The sequence below is a fragment of the Anolis sagrei genome, chromosome 5 (assembly GCF_037176765.1).
Source record: "Anolis sagrei isolate rAnoSag1 chromosome 5, rAnoSag1.mat, whole genome shotgun sequence".
Taxonomy (NCBI): Eukaryota; Metazoa; Chordata; class Lepidosauria; order Squamata; family Dactyloidae; genus Anolis; species Anolis sagrei.
This window is the reverse complement of record NC_090025.1, coordinates 161,573,765-161,600,466: the sequence shown is the minus strand read 5'-3', so window position 1 is coordinate 161,600,466 and position 26,702 is coordinate 161,573,765. Positions and strand designations below refer to the sequence as shown.

The 26,702-nt window shown below is 40.1% G+C and overlaps 1 protein-coding gene across 4 annotated transcripts in view; it reads left to right on the top strand.

Moving 5' to 3' along the window:
• ZC3H7B (zinc finger CCCH-type containing 7B) overlaps positions 1 to 26,702 on the top strand; it is a 61,235-nt gene that overhangs the window by 10,305 nt on the left and 24,228 nt on the right. For 3 of the 4 annotated variants that reach the window (XM_067469176.1, XM_060777119.2, XM_060777120.2), the window contains exons 4-17: positions 997 to 1,194; positions 2,472 to 2,630; positions 4,190 to 4,270; positions 4,682 to 4,741; positions 8,769 to 8,811; positions 10,287 to 10,549; positions 11,944 to 12,292; positions 13,426 to 13,484; positions 14,424 to 14,586; positions 14,795 to 14,956; positions 18,068 to 18,273; positions 18,968 to 19,068; positions 20,319 to 20,500; positions 20,967 to 21,052. In XM_067469176.1, the coding sequence (XP_067325277.1) occupies positions 997 to 1,194; positions 2,472 to 2,630; positions 4,190 to 4,270; positions 4,682 to 4,741; positions 8,769 to 8,811; positions 10,287 to 10,549; positions 11,944 to 12,292; positions 13,426 to 13,484; positions 14,424 to 14,586; positions 14,795 to 14,956; positions 18,068 to 18,273; positions 18,968 to 19,068; positions 20,319 to 20,500; positions 20,967 to 21,052 (2,112 nt within the window). The remainder of the gene's footprint in view (positions 1 to 996; positions 1,195 to 2,471; positions 2,631 to 4,189; positions 4,271 to 4,681; positions 4,742 to 8,768; positions 8,812 to 10,286; positions 10,550 to 11,943; positions 12,293 to 13,425; positions 13,485 to 14,423; positions 14,587 to 14,794; positions 14,957 to 18,067; positions 18,274 to 18,967; positions 19,069 to 20,318; positions 20,501 to 20,966; positions 21,053 to 26,702) is intronic. The other variant, XM_060777122.2, reaches the window with a different exon arrangement.

The following is a 26,702-nucleotide window of genomic DNA, read 5'->3' as shown; positions in this document are numbered from 1 at the left end:
AGGAGTTTTATTCTAAAGGCTCCTAGTCAGAAAGCATTGGTGGGAGTAATGCTATATTATTATCTTTTGTAACTGAGGCGGGTGTGATGACCTTGGAGTCACTGAAAAGCTGATCCAAGTCCTATGCAATGACAAGACCAAACCAGAACTCCCTTGTCTGAGCGCAGGCATGAGAGGTCTAATGTCCTTTGTGCAAAAAACACTGAAAGATTGCATGGGACCTTACAAATCATATGGATATGCTCCTGAAATTGATACAAATACTATCAAATATAAATAAAATAATAAAACAGTATGTAAATGGGAAAAGGAAAATATGAAATAAGAGTACATTCTGTGATTGAGATACGTATGTTCAACCTGCAGACACCAAACAAAACATTAATGTTTAACTTGAAAACTGAATCCAGATATATTGAATTTACATGTTACCCCCTCAAATGCACTTCCCCATCTTCCAACTAAATTTTAGTTTCTTCATTCCAGCATTGATTGTTTTTCTAAAAATTGTGTTTGCTGCTCGGGACAGTTTTGGCTAATGTCAAAGAGGCTTTTGGAGAAAAATAGCAAGTTTGAAAAAGAAAATAAAAATGATTAAAATCTGCAGTATTTGTTAAGATGCTGCATTATTAGATTCTAGCAGTTTTGGGAATCCTCCCCAACCAAGGGTTTCCTCTTCTTTGATTCACCTTCATTCTTTCATACTCATTGCTCCATACTCTTGAAACTACCACCTTGAACATTTGTACATTGTTTTTAAAATTTCCCCACATTCACTAGTTTTGGCTTACTAAGTTGTAAACAGGAGATTCTTAGGAGTTTCAAAATAATATGTTTCTATGTTGTTTTAATGAAGGACTGCAGATAGTGACTTAGAAGTGACTGGTGCATTGCAGTAAGGACATGCTCCCAATCACATGTTTTGTTGTCAGGGGGTGAAAATCCAGAATTGTCTTTTAATTCTGTTTCCTGCTTTCCCTCTGTTTCTTCTGACAGGCTTTTTTGCAGAAGCTGGTGCGAAACTTACTTGCAGAAGGCAATGACTTGTTCCGAGAGAAAGATTTTAAGCTAGCGCTGGTCCAGTATGTAGAAGGGCTGAATGTAACTGAATATGCAGCCTCAGATGAGGTGACCATTCCAGTGGATCTCCAATGCAACCTGTACGTCAACCGCGCTGCCTGCTACTATACCATGGCAAGTATTCTGGAGGCTATTCCGTATCTACATCCATTTTTCTCCTCACTTAATGACTTACAGCTAAGATTCTATGGAAAAGAATTGCTGTAGTGCAACAATTAAGGGTGAAATCAGTTTTTCAATTTGTCATGCCTTGTTTTTATGGGCAGGTTATTATTTGATGCTGCATATACATTTCAATTTTGTTGTATACAAACAATTCATTATAACATGTTCGTAAAACACAATTATGTAGTTTGTACTTAGAAAGTTGTATTTCAAAGATTCATCATGTGTATCAGGGCTCCATAAGCTGTTTGAACTCTGATGACAAAACTTGTTGGGCCAGTTTGTTGCAAAGTCACTTATAGTATTCATTCATTTTATTTCATGTCAAGTTCTGAAAGGGTTTTTTTGTCAAATGAAATTTCTGTGTCTATGCTCATTCATTCTCGAATGCAGAGGTGTCACATTTCAGCTTCAGCTCCCAGAATTCTTGGCTATTGGACAAGCTGATTAGGACTTCTGGGAACTGGAGGTTCAAACATCTGGAGGGCTACAGTCTTGACACCTCTGATCTAATGTTAAGTCCTTTTAGCAATATTTTATTATTTCTAATCTTACAGCCACCAGGAACATTGCAATCAGTTCTTTGTACTTAGGTGTACCATTTTTATCCAGAACCAGTGACAATAGCAATACTGTACCACTTTTAAAAGATATTTTGTTCCTGATATTGCTAATAAGATTAATCACTTTTCCCCACACGTAAACAAGAATCCCTGTCTTTTTATAGTTTCTCCAAGATAATGGAGATAAATAATAGTAATAATAATAATCTGTATTTATACCCCGCCACCATCTCCTCGAAGGGGACTCGGGCCGGCTTACATGAGGCCAAGCCCGGTAATACATAACAGCAAAAATACAGAAGAAAAAATATAATCACAGTAAAATAAATAGAATATAAAGTGAATATGCAGTACAAAATAATAAGTTGAAAAATCAATCACAGTGGGCGGGCCAAATGTACATAAAATAATAAAACACTGGATGAGATAGGAATGACTAAGATATAAGAGCTCATAGGGGATGGAACAGTGGAGACAGGCCTTCTGAAAAAATGGGATGGGGGAGTGCAATATGAGGACATATTATGGGAGAGACAACAGGAAAGAAGTATATGGTCACTCTCCATACAGTTTATTTTTGTAGGATATCAGTGCCATCTATGTGTTGCTTTTAAAAACAATTATTTTAATTTGGCTGAAATATATTGGTCCCTTTCCCCACAGGGTTTATATGAGAAGGCTTTGGAAGATAGTGAGAAGGCTCTGGGATTTGATGCAGAGAACATCCGAGCGCTTTTCCGGAAGGCCCGCTGCTTGAATGAGCTCGGGAGGCACAAAGAAGCCTATGAATGTAACAGCCGCTGTCTCTTGTCCCTTCCACATGTAAGTAGCAACTTTCCAATTTGTAAATGTCCCATATTTTAAGAGAAGAGTAGTATGCAATAATGTTTTACCATTAATCAAATGTATTCAGTGTATTGTCAAAGGCTTTCATGGCCGGAATCACTGGGTTGTTGTAGGTTTTTCCGGGCTATATGGCCATGTTCTAGAGGCATTTTCTCCTGACGTTTCGCCTGCATCTATGGCAAGTATCCTCAGAGGTAGTGAGGTCTGTGGGAAGTAGGAAAATGGATTTATATATCTGTGGAATGACCAGGGTGGGGCAAAGGGCTCTTGTCTGCTGGAGCTAGGTGTGAATGTTTCAACTGACCACCTTAATTAGCATTTGATGGCTTGGCAGTGCCTGGGGGAATCTTTTGTTGAGAGGTGATTAGATGTGCCTGATTGTTTACTCTCTGTTGTTTTGCTGTTGTAATTTTAGAGTTCAATACAAAGTGAAGACTATATTTTTCCTTCACAGGGTAAATAGACATACTATTAAAGGTGATGGAGAATGTATGTTATAAAGAAGGCTTTGGCATAGAAATAAGTAGTTCTGTTTTAGACAATGAGGAAGACATAGCTGAAAGATGTTCAATGTCAAAAGAGAGTTCTGAAAATACAGCTGAATATCAAATGCTTTTGAAAACTATGCAAATTGATAAGATCATTGAAAGATAGTGTATAAAATAAATATTATTTATTTGATTTATAGATTTTTGTCAAAAATGGGGCCAGAGTGTCTCACAATAAGAATAATTTAAAATTTATATTCATATATATATATATATATGTGTGTGTGTGTGTGTGTATGTATGTATATGTGTATATATATATATATATATATATAAACAGTTTGTTCTTGGAAGAGTTGGCAACATCAGTCAAAGAAAGACATAAAAGTATTCAAAATTTCAGGCAGGAATGGACAGAAGTAACATAATGGGTTCAACAAACATGGTTTCTTTACTTGGCTACAAGATTAATCCCAGTCTATTCAACAAACCATGGTCACTTTGAACAGTAGTTTTCTATGATGTCTCAGTGTGGTCAATATCAATTTGAGTTGCTGTGGGTTTTCTGGGCTGTATGACTATGTTCCAAAAGCATTCTCTCCTGACGTTTCACCCACAACTATGGCAGGCATCCTCAGAGGTTGTGGGGTCCGTTGGAAACTAGGCAAGTGAGGTTTATATATCTGTGGAATGTCCAGGGTGGGAGAAAGAACTCTTTGTCTGCTTGAGACAAGTGTGAATGTTGCAATTGGCCACCTAGTTTCCAACAGACCCCTCAACCTTTGAGTATGCCTGCCGTAGTTGTGGGCAAACCTCAGGAGAGAATGCTTCTGGAACATGGCCATACAGCCTGGAAAACTCACAGCAACCCAGTGATTCAGGCCATGAAAGCCTTCAACAACACCATGTAAATTTGTCTGAAAATTTGCAAATGAGAAATCTGAGAAGATTACTTCTTTCTCAATAACTGAAATTGCTATTTGCATGAAGAATCAAGTAGATTTCTTGGCACACACAAAATGACCCTGACTGTTTTTTCTGCTGAAGGATGAAAGTGTGGCACAACTTGGTCAAGATCTTGCTCAGACACTGGGATTAAGGGTCCGGAAGGCATATAAAAGACCTCAGGTATTATATTGGTATCCCTTTCATTATTCAGATAGCATACATGGGGTTATTTAGTTTTCATCCCTCCCAACAATCCTTCGTTAGGCGAAGAGATAATAATTTCCCTAAGACCAGCTGGTATATATCTTGACTAAGCAGGGATTTTAGTTTTGGGATGCTGACATCTAGATCCAGTGCTCTACCCCAGACCTGGACAAGATGGAATCCATCAAACTGGATGAAGCCCACTTCCAATATCTAGTGACATGTAAGGGGCTTGATGTCTATCTATTCTATGCAATTTTAAACAAAGAGCAGGATAAGAATGTTATTGGAACTCATGCATTATATTTGAATTTTGCCTAATGTTTTGTTTGAAGTGTGTCACTGAACCTTACTAAGCATCTACTATGTTTTCTCTCTTCCTTGTAGCAGGAATTGGAAACATTTTCTCTACTCAGTAATGGCATATCATCCAATTTACCAAATCAGGTAGGCCATTATTGTTCAAAGAGTACCAAAGAGCATTAAATCGGCTAGTTTTGCGCATTTCCCGCACCCTCCCTCTCAGCATGCTCAATTGTCACTGTGTTGTTTTGTGTGTGTTTTGCCCCTCATTTTCTCCTCAGCCCTTATTTTTTTTTAATAGATCTTTTGTGGTTCCTTCATGTCAGGTTGCGCCCCTCTCTTGTTTCTCAGTGGTCCCAGTTTGCAGTTTCAGCCTAAAACCATTATTTGAGGGAGTGATAACACCAGCAAGTGTTTAATTTTACTTTTTTAAATCTTGTGACTTAAAAAGATCTACATGCTTATTTCTCTTCTAGAGTGTTTATGTATGCATGATTGCTACGGATAATTGAACATGTTGGTCTCAGGGAATCTTTTTCCCCGCAAGGGGTAAATAGTTGTGGGATTTGTAGTCTGAACTCTCCAGTAGAAATTATGAACTGTACAAGAGAATTTCAGCCTTGCAGTAAAATGTGCCTACCCACTTTTTGCATGTCTGACCTAAACCAGTCAAATTGGGGATGTACGAATGGGAGTTCTCATGTTCACAAACATCACAGCAGGTATCCAATTCTCACTGCTATCCGATTCTCACCAAATTAACAAGGATGCAATCCCAAAACAATGTTTGTAGCAGGGGTGGGCACAGTATGAGGTCTAAAGGGTTGTGTTGCTTGATTTGAATATTTATAATGTACTGTAGTTGTGTCATTGCCATTTTGGCAACTGAAGGGGATATTGTGCCACTTCACCTTTTGAGCAATTTTTTAAGTGCAGGATTGTCTTCTTGTAGCATACAGCATACAGTAGCACTGCAAAGGGATTTTGTTCTGGCATTGGAATATGCTTTTTTGGCAGAAAAGCAACTTTAAAAAAGGTTAAAAATGGGAAGGAAAGAGCCTTTGGGGGTTTGGTTTTGTGCAGCATATGCGCCTCACTCCATCTCCACCACAATTGCAGCTTATTAACCACAGCCCAGTTACTCTATGGGGGTATGCATTACCTAGATCAGTGGTTGTCAACTTTCCTAATGTCATGACCCTTTAATACAGTTCTTCATATTGTGGTGACCCCCAACCATAAAATTATTTTCATTGCTATTTCATAACTTCATCCCTTAGGACTGTCCACACTTTTGTGATGATGTTGTTCTTCAGACTCCAGGCTGTCCCTAAGTTACAAACGACTCCCTGTTGTAAGACAACAGGGAGGGAGAGGAATCTATCCTTCGGAAGGGAAAATCACTCCTGAAAGCGTTATCAAGGGAAAAAGTCTCTCCACTGAAGCTTTATCTCCATTCCTTGTATCCAGGGAGGGAGAGGAAGAAAAAGGAGGAAAGAAAAAAGAAAGGGGCACAAGACAGAGAAAAAGGGAAAGAGTGGAAGAAAGATAAAAATCAAGAGAGAAGGAGAGGGGGGAGAGAGAAGGAGAAAATAAAAGGGGAAGAGAGGAAGAAAGAAGGAGAGAGAGAAAAGAAGAAGGGAATGAGAGCGAGAGAGAAAGAAAGGGGCACATGAGAAAAATGAGAAGGGGAGGGAGAGAGAAAGAAAAAGAGATTATTAGAAAAAAAGGAAAGAGACGTAGAGGGGGAAAGGGAGGGTGGATAGAAAGAAAGGATGGATAGAAAGAAAGGGGAGGAGGAGATCAAGGAGGAAAGAAAAAGAAGAGTAAGAGAATTATCAATAGAAAAGGGAAGGATTGAGAAGAGGAGACAAGAAGGGTAGGAGAGAAGGGGTAGAAAGAAGGGAACAGAAACGAAGGAAGGAAAACTGAAAGATAGGAAAGGGATAGAAAAGATAAGGAGAAAGGATGAGAAAGAGGGAGGCAAGAAAAAGGGAAAGGGAGAAGGAAAGAGAGAAGAAGAAGGGAAGAAGGATGGGAAAAGAAAGGGATATAAAAAGAATGAGGATGAGAAAGGAAAGAAAAAAGAGGGAGGAAAGAAGGAGGGGGAAGAAGAGAAAAAAAGAAAAAGGGAAAGAACAAGAGAGAAGGAGAGGGAAAAAGGGCGAGAAAGAAAAAGAGGGGGGAAAAGGAGAGAAGGAAAGAGGGAGAAGGGGGGGGGGCTGCCACGTGCATGCATCTCTGCCTCTAAGTGCCTCCCCATGACTCCTCACCACCCCAACAGAGAAAGAGGAGGAGGAGCCCCTCTGTGCCGACCTGGAGGAGGAAAGATAGAGGAGGGGTAGCAGCGTAGGCACACATAGCCAGGTGCTGGCTGGCTGTTTGGTTGGCAGAGGGGGCCCGCCAGCCATTCCAGGGAAGAGGGGCCAAAGGATGAGGTGGCACTACTCCCTATCAAACAGCTGGCCAACCCCCACAAGTGTTGCGATCCCCAGGTTGAAAATTGCTGACCGAGATATTCTGGTGCAAACTTTCAGCTCTGCTTTCATAACTTTGTGGCCTTTAACTTTGAAATTAGAAAGGGCAGCTTCAGAAAATGGAGGTTATATAAGGCATAGATAATGAAATCTCATGCTTCATGCAGTTAGCTCTGATTATATGAGCATGGCAAAAGAATTATTATAAGTGTAGTATTTCCCTTATGGTCACTGTAAATTGGGAATGGCTTGAAGGCAATGATAATAACAGATGTATGGAATATTATTGCTTTGAAACAGTTGTTTCCAAAGTTTAGGCCCCAGTCCCTGCTACAATTCATAATGGCCAATTCTTGTCAGCCCCATTGGAACATATTAGTTGCAACCAACTAGTTCCATTGTTTTCAGTAGTACTTAGTTATGGTTGCTATAGCTGCACTGCAGAGTACAGTGTGAAAATAAATAATACAGCATCCTTATAAAAGCTGAATCAGTTTCTCTGTGGTTAGAATCTATTGTCTGCTTCTGCCAAAGAATGATCAGGATATTAATATAATAGACCAAATTGCTTGATTACTGACATTTGGCCACCTTTTGTGTGATGTGTAGCAGTTTTACACATTTGTTCTGATGCTTAATAAACTGGAAATTGGTTGCTCTGTAACTGAAAGTAGAGTTGCATTTTATACTTTGTGTATGTTGTGCATGTGTTATTAAAAGGTATGGCTTTGGTTATCTTTTTCCATATTTGGTCCTTCAAAAAATGGGTAGGAACTTTAGATTTCTGAATTCTAATGAGATTTAACCTTTGGAAACATGTCCCTCTTATGTTCTTAGAGTCATTCCCTGGACTTCAATGTAGAGTTCTTTCAGTATTAAAATGTTCTGGCACCTCAATGGTGCAATCGACAGGGTCACTGAACCCATCACATAGAGCTGTGGTGTGTCTGTGACATCTGCCAAAGTGTCCACTAAGTAAGCCATAGAAGCCATGTTCTATATGAAATCTGCCGACATTATAAGAATGAATCTGTAGTCTAAGTGAAAAGAAGAGATAAGCTCATCACTCAAACTATGTGTAATCAGAGATGTATTTGATTGTACGTAGTTTGAATGACAAGCTTATCATGGATTGACACTGCTTTTTGCCAGCTGTACAATCTTCCCCCTACAAAAACTCAGGGGAAGGTGATTCTTCCTGTTTTCAGAAGAAACTGACAATACAAATTCTGATTGGTTGGTCTCTCTGTCAGTCAAAAAGTTATAAGGTATTAGTGCAAAATACAGCTGTTGGTCACAAGAGGCAACTAGTTGCAGTTTCTCTTTCCTCGTTCAGAAATAGAGCCCAAAGCAGTGTTTCAAACTGAGAAAATTGAATGCTAGATTTAAAAAGATAGGGAGTAAATAAAAACTGAACAAAACGAATGTATGGATTTTAAAAAAAAAATGAAAACATACCTGCAGAATGCAGAGGAACAGAAAAGAAGAAAAAATAGAGCTGGAGACAGCGCCGAGGTGGGGTGTTGGTCACAAAAGGTAAAGAGAAGCAGAGCAGGCTTTAAAGAAGAAAAAAGAAATAACTTCAGGGTAGTTATATATCTAGACTATGAATTGTGAAAACTTAAAAGGACTGGTAACGTCTTTTAAAAATGTGCATTGATTGTAGTCTTTCCCTCCCCACTCTTTCTCTGCAGTCTGTTTCCAATGGATTGAGCTCTGTAGATGACATTGAAACAGGTGATTTTTTTGGTGCTTCTTTGTTGTATAGCTCATATTTTTGTGGTCATTTGAGTAACTTGCTTTCAGGAAGGCTAAGGAGATAACTGCACAATGCCTGACTATCTATATTGTGAAGGGCCCCTCCAGAAAATTACCGTATCTACTCAAGTATAAGCTGACCTGAATATAAGCCGAGGCACCTGATTTTACCAAAAAAAACCTGGGAAAACGTATTGACTTGAGTATAAGCTGAGGATGGGAAATGCAGCAGCTATGGGTCAGTTTCAAAATAAAAATAGATACCAATAAAATTACATTAATTGAGGCATCAGTAGGTTGACTGTTTATTAATATTTACATAAAACTGTAAGATGAGGCTTTCCAACTCTGACTAAACCATTATTCTAACCTTCTTCAGTGTACATGTGTTTACATATCCTTCCAATAATAATAGAGTAAATAATAAATAACCTTGACTCAAGTATAAGCCGAGGGGAGCTTTTTCAGCCTAAAAAAAGGGTGGAAAAACTAGGCTTATACTCGAGTATATACGATACATTTCCTGATACTAATCCTATAGTTGCTCCTATTAAAGCAGAACAATGCAAAATGAAGATCCAAATGTGATGGAATAAATAAATAAATAATCCTTATTTATAACCTGCCCTTTCTCCCCGAAGGGACTCAGGGCAGTTTCCAAATAGAAAATGGCAAATATTCAATGCCATGAGAAAAACAAACAAACCAAATCGAAAGTAGTAGATAAAATGCAACAGTGGAGACAGCTGATCCCCATAAGATACATTGTGTACACATGGTTTAATATTTGGAGATTTTTTAAATTGTGTCAGAAGCAACTTGGGAAACTGCAAGTTGCTTCTGGTGTGTGAGAATTGGCCGTCTGTAGGTTTAATATTTGGAGATTTTTTTTATTGTGTCAGAAGTGACTTGGGAAACTGCAAGTCGCTTCTGGTGTGAGAGAATTGGCTGTCTGCAGAGACGTCGCCTGGATATGTTATCATCCTTTGGGAGGCTTCTCTCATGTCCCCACATGGGAAGCTGGAGCTGACAGATGGGAGTTCACTCTGTCTCACGGATTCGAACTCCCGACCTCCAGGTCAGCAGGTCAGCCAGCAAAAGGGTTTAATCCATTGCACCACCCTGGCTTCTATATTTGGAGATAAATGTGAGCCATACATGAAGCTAGGAATGTTACTTTAAAAGGTAAGAAAAAACAAGCAGCCATCTTTTGAAGAAGAGAAAGATTTTTTTTGTCATTTTCAGTTTTCAAATAAATGGGATAGGATAGTATCTGATACTGCTACTCCATGGCCTCCACCTGTGATCCTAGGTAGTTACTGTTTGTAGGCAACCCTGGGCAAGACAGTCTTCTACGCTGATACAAAATAGTTCCAATACTTTGAAGATTTAGGATCGATTGTGTTTCATTTATGCCATTTGTCATTTCTGAGATCGAATAACTTGCCTTGTAGATATTTCTGGACAACTTCAGGGCCTGGCTGTCCCCTGTGCCACTTCCATCACTGTGAGTGAGGGCCCTGCCTTTCCATCATCGGACTTGGAGGCAAAGAGCACGCCAACTTTGGTCCCTGCCAGCGCTCTCATCTCTTCTTCGGAGGTGGCACCTGTGCCAGCATCTGAGAATGTGGATGATTTCGCTGAAGGAGGAGTTCTTGGGGATGAATTGGATTCAATCCTGGATTCTCTTGCAGATGGATCTCAACAATACTCTCTAGTAAGAATGGGTTTCCTTGCTGTGTAGCTAGCCATTTTTCTCTGTTCTAGGATCCTTTTACGGCCTCTCCTAGTCTCTTCACAAAACAATTCTACAATCAGCCTTCCACATTGACTAGGGTTAGGGACACAGAATCTCTCTGGCCATAGAATTGCCTTGGAGGACCTAGAGATTCCTAGATAACGGTTCCCCTTAGGAAACCTTGAGTCCTTCAGAATGACTGGAGGAAGCTGACTAGAGTGCTGTTGGAGGACCTTAGATAAAACATTTTAATTGAATCCACAAATAATCACATCTGCAGTGTCAAAAGTGCAGATTTAGAGAGACAATTACATACGTTTCTGAATCCCCTTTTTCAAGTTCATGTATTGGAGGGCATCTGCACTAACGAAAAAGGAGGTTATATTATGTCAGTAGTTCCCAAACTTTTTTGGTCATGGAAGACTTCATAAGACTTTGCCCCACTGCAAAACCCTTTCTGTCCCTGATTTCCCCACAAAACCCAAACAATTCTTCCTTTATTCATCTACTCTTACTGTCTGGGTGTTTTGTATAGTGTTGCTTTGGAAATTAAGAGGTTCAAATTTCATTTTTAAAGCAGAGGCACATTGAATTTCAGTAGGATCTTCATACTCTGGCATGGACATTAAAAAGTTTTTTAAAAGGTTTTGAAGATTTTTTTTCACAGATCCCCTATAATGTCTTCGTGGAAGCCTGGGGGTCCTACAGAACACAGTTTGGGAACCGCTGTACTGTATTATACAGTATACGCTGCAAGTTAGACAACTTTGGCAAAGTGAAATTGGGCTTCCTCTGCTTAAGATCAGTATCTCCAAATCAGTACTTCTGGAGTTGTTTTACTCACAAAAGGACATCTGAGAAATGTTATGTTTCTGTCCATTGTACTTTTAAATGTCCTAGGACAGTTGAACTCACCTGGCTCTGGCTTCCTACCGTCCAGTGTTCAATAAGGTTGCTTTTTAATACTATTCACTCCCAAAATTTTCTGACCTGTGATGTCAACTTGGAAATCAAGCTGGGAGAAACTCCTAGCAGGATAGTTAATAGCCATACTTTCTTGTTTTCTGAATCTCCACAAAGCTTCTTCTATAACCTACTGTAGCTGACCTATTCCTACATTGCCTGTTTCACCCATCTAGTTGTGCTGCCTTTGTCCTGGCTCTCCTTGATGCCAGTGCAATAGTGAAATGTACCGAGGGGCCAGATTGGTGTCCCAGAATCTTTGTGAGTCAGTTCTGTCACAGATTGGTGTTGCCATAAGGGAAAAATAAAGGTGGTTCTGAACTCTTAACTGTCAAAGTGCTTGACTTGAATTTCTTCCATATTTGATTTCTTTCCCCTAACTATCACATGTTTTATCTTTCCTTGTAAAGTCTCTAGTACAAGGTGCCCTCCCTGCCAGTATGCCTAGTGAAATGCCTCGGCTGATCCCAGTGTTTCCGGGAGGAACTCCGCTGCTCCCTCCGGTGGTAGCAGCCAACATTCCAGTCTCCACGCCACTCCCTCCTGCCTCCTTTGGCCTTATGATGGAAGCCACAAAGCAACTGTCTTCCTCCTCTGTCTTGGATGCCTTCGAACCACCTGTGGGTGGCAGTGGCAGTTCTCCTTTGGATTCATTGGATTCACTAGAACTGCTTCCGTATGCAGAGTCCCGGCTGGATGTGCTGGATGCCTTCGAAACTAGTCGAGGGTCCCTGGATGCACTGGATACTTTTACTGTTGGTAGGCATGGGGCCTAAATGCAGGATCAATTAATGCTATATTATAATGCTGTGCTGTATTATGAGGGCCTCTGTCAAGCATCATCTAGGCAAGTGGTTCTCAACCTGTGGGTCCCCAGGTGTTTTGGCCTACAATTCCCAGAAATCCCAGCCAGTTTACCAGCTGTTAGGATTTCTGGGAATTGAAGGCCAAAACATCTGGGGACCCACAGGTTGAGTACCACTGCTGTAGGCTCATGTTATGGAGGAGCTGTCATAGAATAGGAAGGATGAAACTTCCAAGTGGCCATATTTTCATGTGACTCCTCTCACTGATCCTTCTGCTTTCCAGATGACATTAGAGATTGTAGCCATCTCTGCTGTTAACCCTTAGTAGGTGAGATGTAGGAACTCCTGTAACTGGTGTATAAGTAAATAAACATTTTGAACTTTCTGGAGATCACTTAATGTTTTTCCAAAAAGCCTCCCATAATGACTTTTCTTTTATCAGCCTTGCCATTGTCATGATTTCCATTTTGTTGACCCCATTTTAAAGTTCTCCACATTTTTAACAAGCTGAGGTGAGCTGGTGAGGCAAGCTTATCTGTACTCCCCTTTTCCATTTGACTTGTTCACACAAGCTCAATAGAAGAACTCCTGTTTATCATGCCTGTTTGTTGCAGGCATTCACATCTGTAATACGACTGGGCTGGAGTGGAATCTTACTCTTCCCCAGCTCAAGCTTTCTTTATTGCATTGCTGCAGGCACACTTCTGCAACATGACACTTGCCGTCTCTCATCATCCTGGAAAATGCCCAATTAGATGAGGAAAAGTGAGAGCTAGGTGGTAATGAAAAAAGGAGCTTTGCTATCGGAGGCTTGGTTAATGGTTGTATGCCTGTAATTTAAAAACAAAGACTGAAGATTCCCATGAGTGTTCTCTTATGCTAGATCTATTGTAATGAATGGGATTTAAAATATTTTCAATTTACAGTGTGTTTTCTTCTTGTTTGAAAATATAGGCTTTAAATGTTAAAAGAAATTGGATCATGGGGATTTCAGAAAATGGAGTACATGTGTGGTAGAGCTCCTAAATATCAGTATTTTACACTGACACGTTATTTTAGTTTATCTTGTTTTTTCCAATTTTTTAGAGGAAACCAGCACCCAAGAAACACGGCAGCCCACTAATGTAAAGAAAGCACCACCCATGGTGAGTTGTTGGCACTTTTAATTGATAGAATAAAAATAAAATGATCTTTTCTGCTGTGTAGCAATCAGCACTGTGCAAAGCTAGTGGTTCCTAAAATTCCCTCTAGCAGCTCCAACAAATTGGCATAATGTGGCACTTTCTCGTAGTTTCCCATTGCAGAGTGATAATAATAATAATAATAATAATAATAATAATAATAATAAACACTTTATTTATATTCCGCCCTTCTCACCCTGAAGGGGACTCAGGGCGGATCACAGTACACATACATGGCAAACAATACACAGACAGAACAGAAAGGAAGTGTGTTGTTTTGCCTTGGTGTCCAGCTGTTTTGGTGTCATGGGAGGTGAGTCCAGCCACAGGGGGTGCTGTCGCTCCATCCTCTATGACGAATAGCCATCAGGACTTCCTCCTTCCTTTTGGTCGCACAGCATTTTCTGATCTTCTTTCTTTATGGCGTCATAAAACACCTCCCCCACCTTTTAGTGGTACCCAATTTCTCCAATTACAGCTAAAGCTGTTTTTGACTGCTTAGGTAAACAGTGAGCAGGGCTCACAGTCGGCGGCTCACACTAACCTGGAGCTTTGAACTTGCAGCCTTTCGGTTGACAGATCTTATAGTTGCTGGTGATTTACCAGCTGTTCTAAACCTCCGGCTCTAACCTATCCTCAGTGTCCTATACAGGGCAAGGATGAATGAAGGGATGGTAAAGGGACAAGAAAAGAGGTGTCGACTCATCAGCTTTGTGATCTTTCCCCATCTACTATCTGCAGGGTTGAGGAAATGAGACACTTAACATTAAAAAGATTGTTCATTCCTGTGTTAGAGATTGAGCAGCTGCTTGGTTTTATCATTTTGCGCATTTGGGAACTGATGAATCTTCAGAAAAGGGCGCATCCCAATGTTGATGCGTGCTATTTTTCTTGTTCTTTTAGACAAACCATAGTGGGCCAAGTCACACAGCGATACCCAAAGTGGTAGAGTTGCTGATGTCTCAGCCAGAGTCGATGATGCCCAACACAGCCCTACTTGTGAAGAATCCACTGGCATCCACTCACATCTTCAAACAAGCCTGTCATCTCTGCTATCCCAAAACAGGTTATCTGCTAATAACAGAGTTTGTAAAGTTACTTTTTTGGAGTGCAAGTCCCAGAACCCCCCATCCACACAGCCATTTGGCAAAGCAGGGCAGTCTTCAGAACTGTAGTCCATAAAAAGTAACATTTTCAAGTTTTTGCTTATAATGATACAGACCAGATCCTCTTAGCAAAGTTGGGTTCTTCTTAATCTCAGCTTCTACTTGTAGGACCCAAGGCTGGTGATTATACCTATCGAGAAGGCCTGGACCACAAGTGCAAAAAAGATATCCTTTTGGGCAGACGCCGTAACATAGATGATAAAACCTGGAAGAGAATCCGACCACGGCCAACCAAGACCAATTTTGTTGGATCTTATTATCTGTGCAAAGGTGAGTTGAAAGAGGAAAAAGATGAAATAGAGTGACTGTTGTTTCAAAGATGAAAAGCAAAGGGTGCTTTCTATAGTAGGTATGTATATATACAGTAGTAGGCCCACATATTATGTGAGGGATCCTTTCCAGAACCCTTTGTGTAATGCAGTTTTTTTGCATATAATCTGGAACTCATATTTTTTCTTACCTGAAATGAATTATGTCTTGGGCTTCTGATCCAAACATAACATAGACTTATGAGGAGGACCTAGCAATGCTTGGGAAATGTTACCTCCAGGCCGACAATGTCATTCTGTGCTAAACTTCTGATGGAATTTCTGGTGGAACTTCTGGTAGAAGTTGACCATAGAATCATGCAGGAAATGTAGAGGGAACCCTTCCCTAGGCATTGCTAGATCTTTCTCTATAATTCTATGATATCAAAAGCTCTTTGTGCATTATTAAAACCACTTTAAATGAACTAGTTTAATAAGCAGGCCTACTGTATGGGACTTTAGCATGCTGACTAGTTATATTTAGACTTTTGGGCCATCTAATCCAGTTTTTGTCAATTGTCACTTATAGCAGTTCTCCAGGATTTTTTCCTAGATCTACTTGGAAGTCCTTGGTGTGCTCTTGTTGTCTTCTTCCTAAGGGCCCAACCCTTCTTAGCTTCCTAGCTTCCAAGATCACATGAAATCAGGTTTATTTGGGACGGTATGGTGGCATTCCCCATGCTTTACTCATATTCCCAGACTAAATTTCAAATCATAACAATGCAAGTTAAAAACATACAAAAATATTCAAAGCAATGAGACATTCCCCGCCAAGATGAAACAGCCTAATTAAACTAAAACCTCTTGGCAAATGAAAGAGTTATTTCACTGGTAAATAAGTGACATCAGAATAGGTGTCAGGCAGAAACACCTGGGAAGAATATTCAACTATTGGGCTCTGCCACTAAGCAGGCCTGATAATCTCATATAATTCCTTGAAGTAATGGGGAGACCTGGAGAAAGCCTTCCAATGAAGAGCTTTGTCTGAGAATAGGCACATATTGAGAAAGACAAGCCTTCATTTTCTAGCTAAGATCAGGGTACAAATTAAGGCAGAGAACCCCACAACACTGTAGAATTGCCGCTGTTGTACTCACCTAGTTGTTTTAAAATTTTACTCCAGTGATCCATGACTCATTTTGAAAATATTCAGATATATTTTTCAGGGTTCCCCCCCCCCCCCCCCCATTTATCTTCCCCTGTGTGTTTGGCAGCTGATGAGTGTCAGGTACAATGTAGTTGAGTTAGGTTAGATTGAAGAATGTACATCTTAAAATGTCTCAGATGTGTCTATTTAGAAATTCTGAAAACAATTTGCTCTGAGAGAGAGATGATATTATTTGGGTAGACTAGAACTATTTGGGAAATCAGAGTTTGATTTGTACATATTTGTAATTATTAAATCATTTTGACTGGTGATGGGAAATGAATAAGTCTTTGCATACCAATGTACTAATATGGTGTGTTTCAAAAAGATGGACCCATTTTTTTTAAAAAAAAAGATGGACCCAGTATATAAAAAAAAGATGGTCTCAGTTTGAAATCACTATATCTCTGCAACCATGAACTGCCTATGAATGAAACCCTATTTAAAGGGTGGCACATAGAGTTTCAAATGATTACCGCTAGATGCCATTCCCAGCGCACAAACAGCCCCTAGCCTCAGTCATTGATCCATCAGTGCCAGAGAGCATTCTGTGCTGGTACTGACAATTTGAGAAAGCAGGCTTTTATGTAAGCGGGAAAGCATAGCATGACCACCTCTTCAGAAGAAACTTTGAAAACTCATTAAATCATCTATAACTTTTTGTATAATTGTAACATGTCACCATTGTGAAACATACTGCTTTGAAATTGGGTCCATCATTTTGAAACCTTGTGCTTTCTGCAGTGATACTGACCGTGTGTTCACATTTGCCAGTTTCACGTTCTGTTGTGGTAACTTCACCATGTTGTTATACTTAAACACACATTCTTCCATTGTAGATGTAAATATATTGAAGTAAATACTTGATTTGGAAAAAAGTGTCATGTGGAACATTAAATGTCAACAAGATTTTTTTTACTTCAGTTCTTGTGGACAGCAGCCAGCTTCATTAGTATGCCCTTCATATATGAGAAACATTGTGAATATTTCATTGTAATGTAATAGATAGTATATATGAAGGAAATTCCTTAGCACTCAAACCAGGTTCATCTAACTGATCAGATGCAATTAATTACTTTCCAAACTAGCACCTACTGTAGTCATCTTTTAACTATGGTGCCAGTAATCTTTCCAGAAATAATTATTTTGGGCATAACATTTGACCACTGCTAAAATGCAGTCCCTACTGTTAAAGGAATGGGATTGCTTTATCAGTATTACTTTTGGCTGAGTCAGTCCACCAAACTCTCTGGTGGATTCAATGACTGTAGTACTGGAAGTTTTTGTGCTGTGTGTTTCTACATAAAGCTTTTCTACTTGTCCCTCAGAGCCAAGCATATATACTTGTTTTGAAATGTGAAACAGAAAATCTAGCATCTTTCCTCCCTCCTAGGAGAGAAATACAATAATTTAATATTAAAAAATCACTAAAAATTTACTTCCTTTTGGTGACACTCAAAATTAACCATAACTCTATCTAATGGCAGGGTACTAGGTCTAGTTTTGCATAGACAACAAAGTCTGAATAAATCAATCTCCAAGAAAGATGATGAAGGCCATGTTACAATCATAAAGCATTACACTGGGTAGGCAACTATCAGAGACTGGGAACTTGCATTGCCCATGAAGCAGTCTCTCAATAAACATTAATAGCAAAAGAGCGGGGGGATCATGAAGCAATGCACCCCCTCCTTCATGTTCCCACCATATCTCCTTTCCAGGCCATTTTAGGGTCAGGAGAGGCACTTTGTTCATCTGCATTAAACTAATGTGTGGCATTGTGAACTTTTGTGTTTCTTTCTAAATGTTTACAAAGCAAATGGGGTTGTGGGGAGAAAAGGAAGCAGAATGAGAGTAGCAAGAAAGCTTGGTTCTGATCCCAGCCTCCACTCCATGTGTGGTGGTGTGATGTTTGTTGCTTTGTAGATATGCTTAACAAGCAGGACTGTAAGTACGGGGATAACTGCACCTTCGCGTACCACCAGGAGGAGATCGACGTGTGGACAGAGGAGCGGAAGGGAACCCTTAATCGTGACCTACTGTTTGACCCACTGGGTGGGGTCAAGCGGGGCAGCCTGACCATTGCCAAGATTTTGAAGGAACATCAGGGCATATTCACTTTCCTCTGTGAGGTACGGAGTAGAAGGTCCAAAGGCTGCCATTCCACTGTTTTGTTTTCCTTGGTTTGTTCTAACTGCATGCTGGAACATTGCCCAATTTCATGACGTATACCAGACCATGCTGGTTTTATATCCATTTCTGTTGCTGCAAAACATCAAAACCTCAACTTATGTTTGTCTTCTGTCTTGCATACACACACAAACATACAAATGGTCTTTGGGCCCCTCTCTGTCTTTGATTGCAATTCAGCTTCCCCTTTAAAATTGATAATAACACTTCTCCAGAATCTGCCTGATCATTCAATACACACTTTCATGGGTAGCCCTAATTCAGCCTCCAGAAGTTTGAAGTTGAGAAATATAGAACAAAAAGTGCACTGTCTTTCCCTTGGACAGTGGTGCACAATTAGGATAAGCATCTTGTTTTTGATATGCAGAGAGCTGTTGTTTTCTCATAGATAGAACATTTAGTTCCAACAGATTGAGCTCCTTGACCTGTTGTGTGGTCTTGTGTAAGCTGTAGCTTCCTAGCTTCAGTGCCTCACCTCTTGTTGTAAACTGCATCCACAGGGCAATTGTGAGGATGATGTATTGACCTGCAGAGAAAGTTGCAATGTATTGATAGTGCTATAGAAATTACTGTCTTTGAATAGGCATTTAGATCAGCATAAGAGCCTGAACTTCATTTCTGTATGTGTGCTTACAGATTTGCTTTGACAGCAAACCCCGGATAATCAGCAAAGGGACCAAGGACTCTCCAGCAGTATGCTCCAATTTAGCTGCACAACATAGCTTTTATGATAATAAGTAAGTGGGTTGGATTTGTTTTCAGCTAGTAATGTGTATCTGTTTTGTTAAAACTAGAGTAAGCTACGGATTATTCCTTTTCCTCTTAATCTGTACTATGGAAATAATATTGGCGTAAATCCAGATTCACGCACGTCCTTTTGGCAGTGTGTTCAGCTTTTTAAACAGACAGCTTTGTGATCATTATTCCATGTGTGAAACAGTTGTTTCATAGTTGTAATTCCAGCAGCTTGTTTGAAAGAGCATCCACAGTGTTGTTGCAAACAAATGTTTAACCGAAGTGAGTGCACATTCTTAGATATCTATATTTATCTATATTGTTGCCAATTCTTAACCTCTCTGAGTCCCTCTACGAGGGAAAGAGGGCAAGATATAAAACAAAGTAAATAAAATAAAATAAAATATTTATTTTGTTAAAAGAGATAGTTATCTCACCCTTCAGGGCTCACGGCTCTCATGTGCTTGTTTACATGCCTCAAAAATGTATACAAGTATTATTATAATTTTATGTTTAAACTCAGAACTTTTTTAAAGGTCCATTTTATTTCTCAAATGCAGCAGTACTTAGTGAATATCCAGCAGTGATGAAAGCAAGCCTCTAGCTCTTAAAGTAGATTCAGAAGTGTGGGACCACCATTGAGAAAACCCAACAACCAATTTGTTCTTGCTGTTTGGCAAGAGAGCAGGGACTTGGACATTCTTCTTGTCAAATCTAGTGATCTCATACAGACTTAGGCCATCCTTCAGAAAAATTAGTCCTAAGCAGTTTGAACTCGGTGGATCCGTGAGAACATTGCTTGTGTACATTCTCTTGGTTCAGTGAGTTTACAGGCCAAACTACCACCTTGAACTGTATTTTAAAACTATCACGGTTGCCAGAGCAGAATGGGGATGATGTGATTTGAGCATGTGATCCTCTCATGGGTGCTAGTTTCCTTGCTTTGCACCAGTTTTTCCCGTTGCTATTTATTTACTTCCTTACAGCATTATTTATCTGTTTGGACTGATTACAGTAACTGCCTGTTTGTTTCTAGGCCCAATTCTGATTGCTAGCTTTGGCCTTTAGAACTTTGAATAGTTTGATATCAGTTTACCTGAAGGATTCCCTACAACCTTATGAATCTGAGCTATGATCCTTTGCCAGTAGTTAGGTTGAATGGCACTGGTGGGAACTGGGGTCTGACAACTTCTGGCCACAAGTTCTTGGGATCTTCTGTGTTGTTATGAGTGAATATTCCAATCCTTTGCAGGTGTCTGGTTCACATTGTTCGTTCCACCTCTCTAAAATATTCCAAGATTCGTCAGTTCCAGGAGCATTTTCAGTTTGATGTGTGCCGACATGAAGTACGTTATGGCTGTTTGCGTGAAGATAGCTGCCACTTTGCTCACAGCTTCATAGAGCTTAAAATTTGGTTGCTACAACAATATTCAGGTGAGTCTTTAGCTCAGCTTGGCTTAATTAGTGGACAGGAGTGATAAGAGACTATGGCACTACACAGAGACTGGAAGACTTCTCTCATCATAGTCTTTACCTTTACTATTAAATATTATTTTACCTTTGAACTAGTTTTTTCATCTCTCACCCACACCAGTAAAAACTTTCTTACCTTTTCAGTGTAGTTCTGTTTTGCAAAGTCAATCTGAAAGAGTATTAATGGGCAATATGAAAAGATAGTAGACTTGAAGATTAGTCCCTGTATGTTTTTTTGTTGTTTGACTTGATTGAGTGATGAAATATACCTAATGGTTCAATAAATATTTTCCATATTGAAGTATGGAAAAGGAAATATTTTGTGCAACCATATTTTTAAGTATGTTCTCTCCATATTTTGAGTTGCATCTGGCAACCAATCTTAAAAATCTTAAAAACTTTTCAACGTGTCTTCTGTAATCTCCAGGAATGACCCATGAAGATATTGTACAAGAATCTAAGAAGTATTGGCAGCAGATGGAGGCACACACCAACAAGGCTAGTAGCAATATGGTAAGGAGCTTCAAAGTGACAATGCCAAAACACATTACTTTTAGGAAGGAAAAATATACAGGGTTCCCGCTGTACCCTCTCTGGATTTTGATTTTCAGTGTATCCCATATTGGCGATTTTGTGTTTTTAACAGACAGGTGCATAGTTTTGTTTGTATAGATTTGCAGCCATAATTTGACACCATTCTACTCAACACTACATGACTTAGAAGATGCTTATAAATAAGAGTGCATTATGTATGGAAGGACTGGGAGCAAAATTTGATTCTGCACTTAAAACAAATTTGTTTATATGGCTACATATTTCACACATGGCTTCATTTGATGAACTTTGGAAATCTACTAAAATAATATTCTATATCTGTTTATTCTTTGAAGCCTGGAATCTTTTCCTGTGTTGAGAACTTTGTAAAAGTAAGAATAAGCCATATGTGCTATGTCTAACAATGTTTAAGTCCTTCTCTACACTGACCACCTAATGCCATTTCAAACTGATATTGGAGAAAGTGTTTCCACTGTACAGATGATTACATAGGATATTCTGGAACCAGTTTGAGGTCCAGATGATAAATACACAAACCACAGAGTTCTAATGTGCATTAAAACCTCTTTTTTTTTGCCCACTTCCAAGGGAGTTTGTTGTCTAGCTCCCACAGCTTGAAGCTAGCTTCATACTGAACTAAATGGTCAGTGGAGATGGGGCTTTAGTAAAGGGTTAAGTGCCATGGGACATAGTGGCAAAATATGAGTAGAATTGCACAAAGCACTATACGAAGTCCTAAAATAGTATCATTTTGGCCTTGAGGTAATTTCCAAGAAAGAAAGGAGGAGGATGTTTATGGGCAACGAATACAGATAATTCTTTGTACTGCAGCAGAGATCATGAGGTGCAGGGAAGTATCTTGGGACATGGTTTTTCCGTGGTAGATTACACGTTCTCCCATCAACTGCCAGTGATATCTTCCACTTTACACATAGCATATTGATTATGACTACCTTTCATCCCTTCCTTCTCCTCTCCAGATCTGCTACTTCTTGTTGATCAGGATACCTCATAATTAAGTTTAAAACACAGAGATGCAACATTCTTAATATGTCTGATTTTTTTTAAAAAAAATAAATCACAAAATATGTCAAGAGAATCAAACAGGACAAAAACACACCGGGGGATGAAAATATAGAGACCACAGATCTTTGAAAATAGATAAATCATTGTGGAGTGGGATAGTACATCTTCATCTATTTGATGTGGAGGACCTGACTCACTCCTCCCTGCTCCAGTGTGCCCATTTCATGTGGCTTTCTTTCTCACTGCCGAATGGGACTGGCCCACACCATACTCCATCACTTTGAGTAGACCAGTGGTTCCCAATCTTTGGGCCTCCAGATTTTTTTGATTTCAGCTCCCAGAAATCCCAGCCATGGTTTGTTGTAGGTTTTTCAGGCTGTGTGGCCATGTTTTAGAAGCATTCTCTCCTAACATTTTGCCTGCATCTATGGCAGGCATCCTCAGAGGTTGTGAGATCTGCTGGAAACTAGCCAAGTGGATTTTATTTATCTGTGGAATGTCCAGGGTGAGAGAAGAAACTCTTGTTTGTTTGAAGCAAGTGCGAATGTGCAATTGGCTAGCTTGATTAGCATTGAATAGCCTTGCAGCTTCAAAGTTTGCTTCTTCCTGGCTGGGAGAATCCTTCGTTGGAAGGTGGCTTGCTCTTGGTCTTGCAGCTCTTCAAAGCCAGGCTTCTTTCTTCCAATCTGGACATTCCACAGATATATAATCCTCCCTTGCCTAGTTTCTAACAGACCTCACAACCTCTGAGGATGACTGCCATAGATGCAGGCAAAACGTCAGGAGAGAATGCTTCTAGAACATAGCCTACAGCCCGAAAAACTTACAACCCAGTGATTCCACCCATGAAAGCTTTTGACAATACAAATCCCAGCCATCTTACCAGCTGTTTGGATTTGCGGGAGTTGAAGTCCAAAACACCTGGAGACCAAAGGTTGGGAACCACTGAAGTAGTCCAAGAGTAGAGGATATGCCAATTCTTGGAAGACTAGCTGGTAAGGGAAGGATACTCTTGATTCATAGGTTATTCTACAAATCCAGATTGTATTTTTTCAGTAACTACTAGATCTGTTGTTGTTATCCTGGTTGGTAGCTTTCTTCTTACAGCACTTTCTGGAATAAAAAAAAATCTCCCACTAAGTGTCTCTCATTCCTTCCATCAGCCATTCACCCACCATCCCGCAGGAGGGCATGTTATGGCATGCCCCATGCATATTATATTGGCTTGTTGCAACTATAACAATCACAGGGCAGATATGCAAAGTATGCAGCTGTGAGGCAGGGTTTTTGCTGTTTGTTTTTGCAGCTGCATCCTTTTGCTTTTCAGGGAAGAAGAAGCTCAATGTAGTAGAGATAAGATGAGGCCACAGTTGGGGAAAAGTGAGGACAGGAAAGGGAATACAAAATGATCTAACTAACTCAGATAGATTCATCATAGCCTTAGGACCTCATCACACTAGAGGAGTCTTTCTCAGCCTTCCTAATGCCTTAATACAGTTCCTCATGTTGTGGTGACCCCCAACCATAAAATTATCTTTGTTGCTACTTCGTAACTGTAATTTATGGTTCATAATTACTGTTGTGAACCATAATGTAAATATCTGATATGCAGGATGTATTTTCATTCACTGCACCAAATTTGGCACAAATACCTGATACACCCAAATTTGAATACTGGTGGGGTTGGGAGGTATTGATTTTGTCATTTGGGAGTTGTAGTTGCTGGGATTTACAGTTAACAATCAAAGAGCAGTCTGAACACCAACAATGGAACTGAACCAAACTTGGCACACAGAACTCCCATGACCACAGAAAGCACTGGAAGGTTTGGTGGGCAATCACTTTGAGTTTGGGAGTTGTAGTTCACCTACATTCAGAGAGCACTGTGGACTCAAACAATGATGGATCTGGTCCAACCTTGCCACAAATACTCAATATGCCCAAATGTGAACACTAGTGGAGCTCGGGGAGAATAGACCTTGATATTTGGGAGATGTAGTTTTTGGGATTTATAGGTCACCTACAATCAAAGAGCATTCTGAACCCCACTAATGATGTAATTGGGCCAGACTTCCCACACAGAACCTTCATGACCAACAGAAAATACTGTGTTTTCTTATGGTCTTTGGCACCCCCTCTGACACCCTCTGGTGACCCCTCAGGGGTCCTAACCCCCAGGTTGAGAAACAATGCACTAGAGCATTTATCCACTTTAAATCTTGTTGCTGCTTCCTGCAGAATTCCGGAGTTTGTGGTTTAGGAAAGAACCTTAAACTAATTCTCAAAGAGCTAACAACTCTCCCTTTCAGGTTCAGGGAGGACTGTGCCTGTTGAAACAGACAACAGAAAGTTTCTTTTTGACCTTTGTACAATCTAAGCAGGTTGATCTGTTTTTGCTCTTGGTTTTGTGAAATCTAAGCAGGTTAACCTGGCATAATGGGGTGTTTTCATTTTAAGTAAGCTGTTGTGGAGAAGGGTAAAGGAACTTAGACCAAATGTGGAGAGAGAGAGATTGCTGTGTCAGTTCACTTCAAGGGAACAGGTTCTGTCTCCAAGTATCCCTGGACTCTGGTCCCTCCTTAAATCCCTACTCAGGTGCCTAGGTTCTATGAAAACAATGAAATACAACTGCACAGCCCCCTTGTTTCTTTCACAGCTTACAAAACCATCATTCATTTGTTATCACCAGAACTGCCTTATACTAATTTCATAATGCCTGAATGAATGCATTAGTTTTCAGATCTTCCTGAAGCATTAGCCAACTTTCCTCCAAGGGCCTGAGCTGCTTCTTTTTGCAAATATGTGTAAATAATTGTGAGCAGCTGGAGGAGGACTGGCCAAGTCTGCTGTTGTTTACTAAGGCAGAAACAGAAAAACAATTTATGTATAACTACTACATTTGATCCATTTCACCTGTTTTGAAAGTTACTTAACAGAGCTTGGAAAAGTTACTTTTTTGGAAGGCAGATCCTGAAATTCCTTTAGCCCAACATTTCTGTGCTGTTGGTGGGTGCTAGGAGTTCTATTTCCCCAGAAATAACTTTCTCCATTTGTAGCTACTTATTCAAAGTCATACCATTGGCCTATCTAGCTTGGTGATGCCAGTAGCAGTAGCTTTTTATTATAGGTCATATTTGTGTGCTGGGTCACTGAGCTGGCAGCCCTTCCCTTTTCTGCTTGAAGTGTGCCTGCTGTTTATGTGATAAATTCAAGCATTACAAACAGTAAAAGCAGGCATTGTTTTGCCAAACCATTCAAATATGTGGTTGCTGTGATTTAGCTTCTAGTTTTATGTGATGATGTTGGCCTCTAGACAATGGTTGTTGCTGTTACCTGGAGCCTGTGGACCTCAACTGGGCAACTGAATGCTTAAAGACCTCTGATTGTGGTGTATCATTGGCTGATTTCTGATCTATCTAGTCAGGTATTTATCTTGTCTTTACAAATACAGTCATGTTTAGACATAATCCCTTCCCACTCTGGCAGTTTGGATTTACCTGGCAAGCTTGTATATGCAAGGTCTTTGGATTGCTGAATTCAGAAAACCTGTTCGGTTTATGTGTCCTTCATTCATCCTCTTGAAAGAAGCACTTGTGGTTACCAGTGTTAGCTTTAATAGGTTTTTCAAGGCCTTACCTGGTGGGATCTTTTAAATACCTGTACTTAGACCCTAAATTAAGAGGGAAACCAGAGGCCCCGAAGGTGAATCTAACAACCTTGTGATCCCAGTCTGTCCCTTTAGACTTTCTAAGATTGTCACACTTCCTTCCTCTCCCATTGCTTTATGCCAGTGGTTCTCAACCTGTGGGTCCCCAGATGTTTGGGCCTTCAACTCCCAAAAACCCTAACAGCTGGTAAACTGGCTGGGATTCTTGGAGTTGTAAGCCAAAACACCCAGGGACCCATAGTTTGAGAACCTCTGCTTTATACTAACCAATAAATTATATGGATTGGAGCACCCGGTGGTGCAGTAGGTTAAAGCGTTGAGCTGCTGAACTTGCTGACCGAAAGATCACAGATTCAAATCCAGGGAGCGGGGTGAGCTCCTGCTGTTAACCCCAGCTTCTGCCAACCTAGCAGTTCGGAAACCTGTAAATGTGAGTAGATCAATAGGTACCACTGTGGTGAAGTGTGAATTTTAACCTACAGTCATGTATAATTATAAGTAGATGTTAAAAGGGGGAAGTATTTAAAATAGCATAACTGGGGGGATGGTAGCTAACTCAGCTCACTCTGAAATGGGTTGCCGTGGTAAAAGGAGAGGAGCCAACTGCCACTTGGCAAGAGCAGGCATTTTAAATAGGCAGTCTGTGGTCAGAGAACCGCAGGGAAGGCTGGTTCTACTGTGTTGAGAATCAGGAAGGTTCAAGCTTTTAGCCTGCATGGTTTAGATAGGCCAAGTTGACTTATTTAGATTAGAAGTTAAAGTTTGAGGGGGGGGGAAAGGAAGAAAACCCCAGTAAGAATCTTTACTGTAACAGAGATAACAGAGGTAAAGAACAGGCTAGTACTTGGAGTGATCGGTTAAGGAAAGAAACACATTTTGAAGGAAATAAGTTTAAAACCTGTCTAGCGGAAAGAA